The 6,700-nt window shown below is 32.3% G+C and overlaps 1 protein-coding gene across 1 annotated transcript in view; it reads left to right on the forward strand.

Annotated features, from left to right (window-relative positions):
* The window catches only part of LOC107625799 (protein trichome birefringence-like 35), a 5,376-nt gene extending 1,464 nt beyond the window's left edge, over positions 1-3,912 (forward strand). Inside the window, exons 3-7 of the mRNA XM_016328522.2 lie at positions 1-199; positions 1,154-1,325; positions 1,843-2,039; positions 2,136-2,288; positions 3,132-3,912. Of these exons, the coding sequence (XP_016184008.1) occupies positions 1-199; positions 1,154-1,325; positions 1,843-2,039; positions 2,136-2,288; positions 3,132-3,462 (1,052 nt within the window). The 3' untranslated portion in view covers positions 3,463-3,912. The remainder of the gene's footprint in view (positions 200-1,153; positions 1,326-1,842; positions 2,040-2,135; positions 2,289-3,131) is intronic.

Genomic DNA, 6,700 nt, shown 5'->3' on the forward strand with positions numbered 1-6,700 from the left:
TCAGCGGCCACCGGAGTTTGGGGACGAAAAAATGTGATGTATTCTCAGGAAAATGGGTGTTTGATAATGGTTCATATCCATTGTACAATGAGGCAGATTGCCCTTATATGTCTGACCAATTGGCATGTCATAAGCATGGAAGGAATGATTTGGGTTATCAGCATTGGAGATGGCAACCTCATAACTGCAATTTGAAGAGGTGCCTTTCCTTCTGAGCTCTTCTTATTTTTATTTCTTGTGAGTTATTTAAAAGAAAGGCTATCTGGCATGATACTAAATTGCCAAAATGTGTTTTATCACTTACTCTCTGTGAGCATAGTTAGGCTTTTATAATGAAACATCATGGGGTCATCTAATCTCTGTGACCAACCACATCCATCTAATGGTATAAGACTTTGTTGTTGTTGTTGTTAAGCATAGTTAGATTTTGTGCGACCGAGTCCAGTTGCGGTTGTTGGGATTGCATGTGTTAAAGTGTAGATTTCTTGTGTTTGCAACTTGAATTCGAGTCTTTTTGCAGTTGGTTATGGCCGAAATGTGGTGAGGTTGTAGTCAAGTTATGTGAATGGAAGACACACCGAAATTGGCGTTGCAGTCAACCACAACCACAATATTGCTGCAGCATCTGCATTCTGCAGTTTACAACCATTTAGGGGTTGTTTGTCACTTGTAAGTTGGGTTTTGGAGGGAAGCGGAGGGTGAAAGGAAGACTTGTGTAAGTAAAGTTTACACCTCAAGCCCTCCATTTCTCTTCCCTTCCCCTTTCAAACTTCAAAGTCACAAACACCCCTCAGTGACATGGCTTGGGATTAAATTTTCTATTAGAAAGAGGGAGAGCTTGAATAACAAAGTTCAGAGTTTAGTATAATTATTTTGTGAAGTTGATCTATAACCAAAACTGAATTTCGTTGAGTTCAAGTGGCATAGAAGTTGTTCTTGTGGAGTTAGAGTTGCAATAATTATCTTTTTTTTTTAATTATTCTCTCTTCCAATTGCATTAATTATGCAACACCAAAAATGCCAGGGTTGCTATAGAAATTTGAGATAAGAATAATAGTAATAACTTTTGACTTTTATCAAATAATAATAATAATGTTTGTCACAAAGTAGATTCTCTTCACTAGTCTTATGATTTTTTTTTTGTTCAAAGCAGGTTTGATGTGAAAGAGATGTGGGAGAAGTTAAGAAATAAAAGGCTAATGTTTGTTGGAGATTCACTAAACAGAGGGCAATGGATATCGATGGTATGCTTGTTACAATCAGTTATCCCTGCAGATAAGAGATCAATGTCACCAAATGCCCATCTTACCATATTCCGAGCAGAGGTAAAGTAGGAACCCCAAACTGGAAAGTGGAAACTGCTGTATAATGCTTTCTAATGTAGTTTCTTGTACCATATATGCCTTCTTCCATTTTCTCACACTGAGTTTCTGCTAGCATTTGGTTATGTCTTGAGACAGATGACGGGGACAAAAGTTATGAGATATATAATCATTTATGTACCTCTACCTAAAAAGTTTAAGCTTTTTATAATAAGTGGTTTCGTACTGGTATCAAAGCTTTTATTGCTGAAAGGTCTAGAATTCAATTCTTGTTGACTCCCAAAAGAATGAATGTTAGCGTAAGGCAACATATGTCTAGGAATCATTTTAAAGATAATTTCTATACTTCCTATATAGATGAACACAAGAGACATGTTTTCTATACTTCCTATTTAGGCTTTTGATTTCCTTAGGATTTCTGTTGATGGGGTTTTCACTTGTTAAAAATATTGATATCATGTGTGCTGCTTTCCGAAGGTCTCATTACATGTAAACTTCTAATTTTTGTGACAATTTTCAGGAGTACAATGCAACTGTTGAATTCCTTTGGGCTCCTCTTCTTGTTGAATCTAATTCTGATGATCCAGTAAATCACAGACTAGATGAACGCATAATTCGTCCCGATACTGTTCTTAAGCACGCATCAAAGTGGGAGCATGCTGATATACTAGTGTTCAACACATACTTGTGGTGGAGACAAGGACCAGTCAAGCTATTGTCTGTATCAGTTCATCGCAATACAAATGGAATTTTTGCCGAACATTGGTCTCCTCGGATGATTCTCATAGTATCTTGTGATTTGTACTTGTGCAGGTGGACCGACGAAGAAAATGGAGCTTGTGAACAATTGGATGGGCGAGAAGCGATGGAGTTGGCCATGGGAGCTTGGGCTGATTGGGTATCTACTAAAGTTGATCCTCTCAAGAAGCGTGTCTTTTTTGTGACCATGTCCCCAACACATCTATGGTAAGCACCCAATTTAGATTTTACACGATCCTTTTTTTGGAGGAACTACTTTTGCTTGTTGGTGTCCATTCTTGGGCATGAGCCTTTAGCCACAAAGTTTGTGCTAATTCTTTATTTAAATGACATATTAGCTAGGGAAGGTTCTTTCATGAACATGATTTTAATGCATCATCGCTTGGCACGCTCCTAACAAAAGTGGATCCCTTGAACTTTTCAAGATGCTTACACTTTTCATGGACCCAATCAACTTTTATCTGAGCGCGCCAAGAATGATGTACTATACTTGTGTTTAAGGGACAAAAATGTTGCATTCTTAGAAGTTGTGGCTGAATTGTTTTGATGACGCTCATTTTTCTGTTATTATGATATTCCAAAGGACACTATCATTGCCCGTCTCTAAGCTAGAGTTTTAACTGATAACTCGCACTGGCTCATGTCGAGCTCACTTCCATGATAATATGCACTTCTGTTGAAATTGGTACAGTTAAAATTCTTACTATCATGGCTAATACATGAGAGAACTTGTTTCGGTGTCATGCTAGCAAAACGGTTAAGGAAAATTGCTTCATAGAGAGAGAATCATCCCATTTCTTATCAATGGTGTATAATTCTATTACACAACATAGTTCATAAAATTGTTTCCTGAAGTCTTGTCTCCGGTAGAATCTCGGATGGTCTAATAGGATTGCCTCTATTAGGTGGATACTTGTGGTTTCGACCGAAACTAAAATTGTTTCTTGATTGTCACACTTTGCTTACTTTATCATCAATTTACACAATCAGAGTATGTAATGTACTAATGCTGTATATTTTCCCACCGAAACCAAACACTATCTCATTCAGGAGCCGAGAGTGGAAACCGGGAAGCGAGGGAAACTGTTATGGAGAGAAGGATCCCATTGATTTTGAAGGCTACTGGGGAAGTGGTTCTGATATACCTACAATGCACTCAGTGGAGAAGATCCTAAGCAATTTAAGTTCAAAAGTTTCTGTCATTAACATCACTCAACTATCTGAGTATCGAAAGGACGGCCACCCTTCCATTTTCCGCAAGTTCTGGGAGCCCCTTCGACCCGAAAAGTTGGCGAATCCTCCGTCTTATTCCGATTGCATACATTGGTGCTTACCAGGGGTGCCTGATGTGTGGAATGAGTTACTATTCCATTTTTTATGAATGGTTTTGCTAACAAATATCCAAAGGATACTTGTTAAGGAATTGAAAAGAAGCAAGATTTAATTTTATTGTGATTCTCACTTCTATTCCATAAAGCAAAACCTTATATGAAAGGAATAGTACTCGATTTTCTCGGTTGGCTATGGCCGGCCATCGGCATCTCGGAGAGGGTGATGCTGCTAATGTGGAAGTGCTTATGATAAGTGAAGAGAATCTGTAGAAAGTCAAGGGATCTTAATGCTCATGTTCCATGGTAAAATCTGGTTTCATATAGAAAATTGGCAGGGGATAAGATTGCTTATTTGATTTCTTTTGAATGCAATTTTTCTCTTCTTTTTTTCCACTCATATATCATCTGTTGCATGTTGTTGGCTTATCATAAATTTTCTTGCACTTTAGAGAAATAGACGTGAAAATAATCAATGTCAGATTTTAAGACTTTTTCTTAAAGGAGAAGCTGTTCACCTAAAGAAAATCATGTTTGGATAAAAATTTGAAAATAGATTATAATTGAAACTCATAATTTTAAGTTGAAAAATAGCTTTTATCTACAATATGTTAAAATTTCTAATTATAAACAAAAGCTGGTTATTTTAGAATTATAATGGTTTTACCAATTTGACTTAATTAAATGATTATTTTGAACTTTTTTTTGTAAGTATATTATATAAAAATATTTTTTCTTATATTAAAAAAGATTTGGTTTCTTTTTTTGACAAATTCTCAAAGCAAAATGTACTCACTACCAAAAAGGAAGATAAAAACAAAATATTGTTTATATTTTTGTCCCATTCAGATCTAATAATACTAGCCCAGATAGCAAAAGTTCTGAAATGGGCTATTTAAAAAACCAGGATTTGCCTTCATTCTGGCCCGCCCAATTATAATATGATTAAGGTATAAGATGAATCAAATTTTGTTAGGGTTAACTTGAATAGGTCTATAAGTAATTTTTTTTCTTTAATTTTTAATTTATGAAAAGTTATAGCATTAATATTGAGTGTAATTTTTAAAATTAAATTGTAACTTTTTAAAAAATTATTTAAGTATTTATGAATAAGTTAAAAAAAATAATTTTTTTATAATAAATTTTTTTTATCATTTTTTTTAAAATAATTACTTTTAAGACTAAAAAATTAAATACAAAATAACATATTTACAAAACTATTTTTAATATATGTATTTATTATTTAAATTTTTTTTTCAAAAAAAAAAACTTAACTAAATTATTTAACCAACCTGAACTTTAGCGTTGGTGTGGGATCTTTTTGACCCAAAACCTATCTTCCATTTCAGACAAAAAGAAAAATCTGATATTTGTTAATTTGATATAGGACAACCATATATTTTATTTATTACTTTTCCTATACAACTCTACTTGGCAACTATTTATTTCCAGTGACAATTTTGTTCTTAGAAAATTTTGCATTAGACAAATTAGTCTCTAAAAATAAAAATATTAAATAAAAACTACTAAATTGATCTCTGATGCAAAATTTTTCAGAAATGAAATTATCATTTTATGCTTTATTTGTTTATAAGTNTTTATTAAAAGTTTTAAATTAGATCCCTACAATAGTTTTAAATTTATAACTAGATCCATATTAATATTAAACATTACAAAAATATTTTTATCTATCTTACATCACTATTGACTATTGAATATGTTTTAGCATAAGTTAAATATTTTTTAAAATGGTAAGAATGTAATACAAAATTAAATATGACGTAAAAATTTAATTACAAACTTTTAAAATGTAAGAACTTAATTAAAAATTTAACAAAATTATTAGGACAGAAAGAATAATTTAAATTTTTTTTATTTCATGAGAGATACTTCCTCTCTCTCTCTATTACACAAAATCAGCCAAAAGGCTATTTGGCATTTTGAAAATTCCAATAAAATCTAATAATACTCCAAGATGGATCATACACAGAATCCCTTAGCTTGTTGTAGGGGTATAGGGTGCTTGATCCGGGTGTGGCGTTGGTTTGCATTAGTGTGGTGACGACAAAATCGTAGCGAAAATTGAAAAACTGCCATTAAAGATATGTGGGGTAGCACAATGCATGCCCTTACTTACACCTTAGTATATATTAATAATTATATTGTGATATTCTCATGCTGATATTGGTGACCACATTTATACATATACGGATAAGGGTGACTCATATTAGATCCTTTTTTTGACTTGATATCTTTGATGACGACTTTTCCTTCTACAAACAGTTTAATCTGCTTCCTACGGAACAGAATTTAGAGCATACAAATCAGTAACATAACCCCACATCCACCACTTCAATGCCCCATCTCTTCCAACCCCAATAAATACACATATTGTTGGTGTTATTATTATTAAATTCTTGCACATTTTTTAATTTTGGGTTACAAATTGAATTAACTCGTTTGTAAACATTGTTGTCTCACAATTGAACCATTGGTATTTAGGCTTTATTATATAAAAGAAAGGTTGATTAATTTGATTCAATTCAGAGAAAGCTTCATAGAATAATAAAAGTTCTCTTAAGTTTTTTTTTTTTTAGTAAAGACTTAATTTTGTTTCTATCAATTTTTACGAAGGATAAGATAATTTCTGTCAAAAAAATGGGGACACTTTGATTTTTAATCTTTTTATTTTGGGATAATATGATTTTTTTGTTAAAAAATTCGTTAAATAATACTTTTGTGGGAAATTTTATTTGTATTTTGTGAGGGATTTTAAACACCCACAAAGTTTTTTTCATTATCATCATTATCACTTCTACCTCTATCATTTTTATTGTGTAATCATACTTTATCATCATCATTATCTCGTTTACTATTATCATCAACAATACCAATGTTATTAATATTAATGTTTTTTTATTTTATTTCTTGTTTGATGTTATTTTTTTCTTTAAAAGGTATTCGTACTACAAATTTTTTTTGCAACATCATTTCCAGTAACGGTATTTCTCCATTAAGCACCGCTGATGAAGGAATTTTTCAAAAATAAACATATTAATAGTTTGTGAGAGTTTAAAATCCCCACAAATTACAATAAAACTCCTACAAAATTGATTTTCGTTATTATTTAACAGATTTTCTAACAAAAGAATCATATTGTCCTAAAATGAAAAGGTTGAGGGTCGAAGTGTTCTTTTTTGGATAAGGATCGCCTTGTCCTTCATAAAAATGGACAAGGGCCAGGTTGAGTATTTACTTTTTTTTTTATAATTACTAAGAGTCAATACGTCT

This window comes from Arachis ipaensis, chromosome B02, assembly GCF_000816755.2.
Source record: "Arachis ipaensis cultivar K30076 chromosome B02, Araip1.1, whole genome shotgun sequence".
Lineage (NCBI taxonomy): Eukaryota > Viridiplantae > Streptophyta > Magnoliopsida > Fabales > Fabaceae > Arachis > Arachis ipaensis.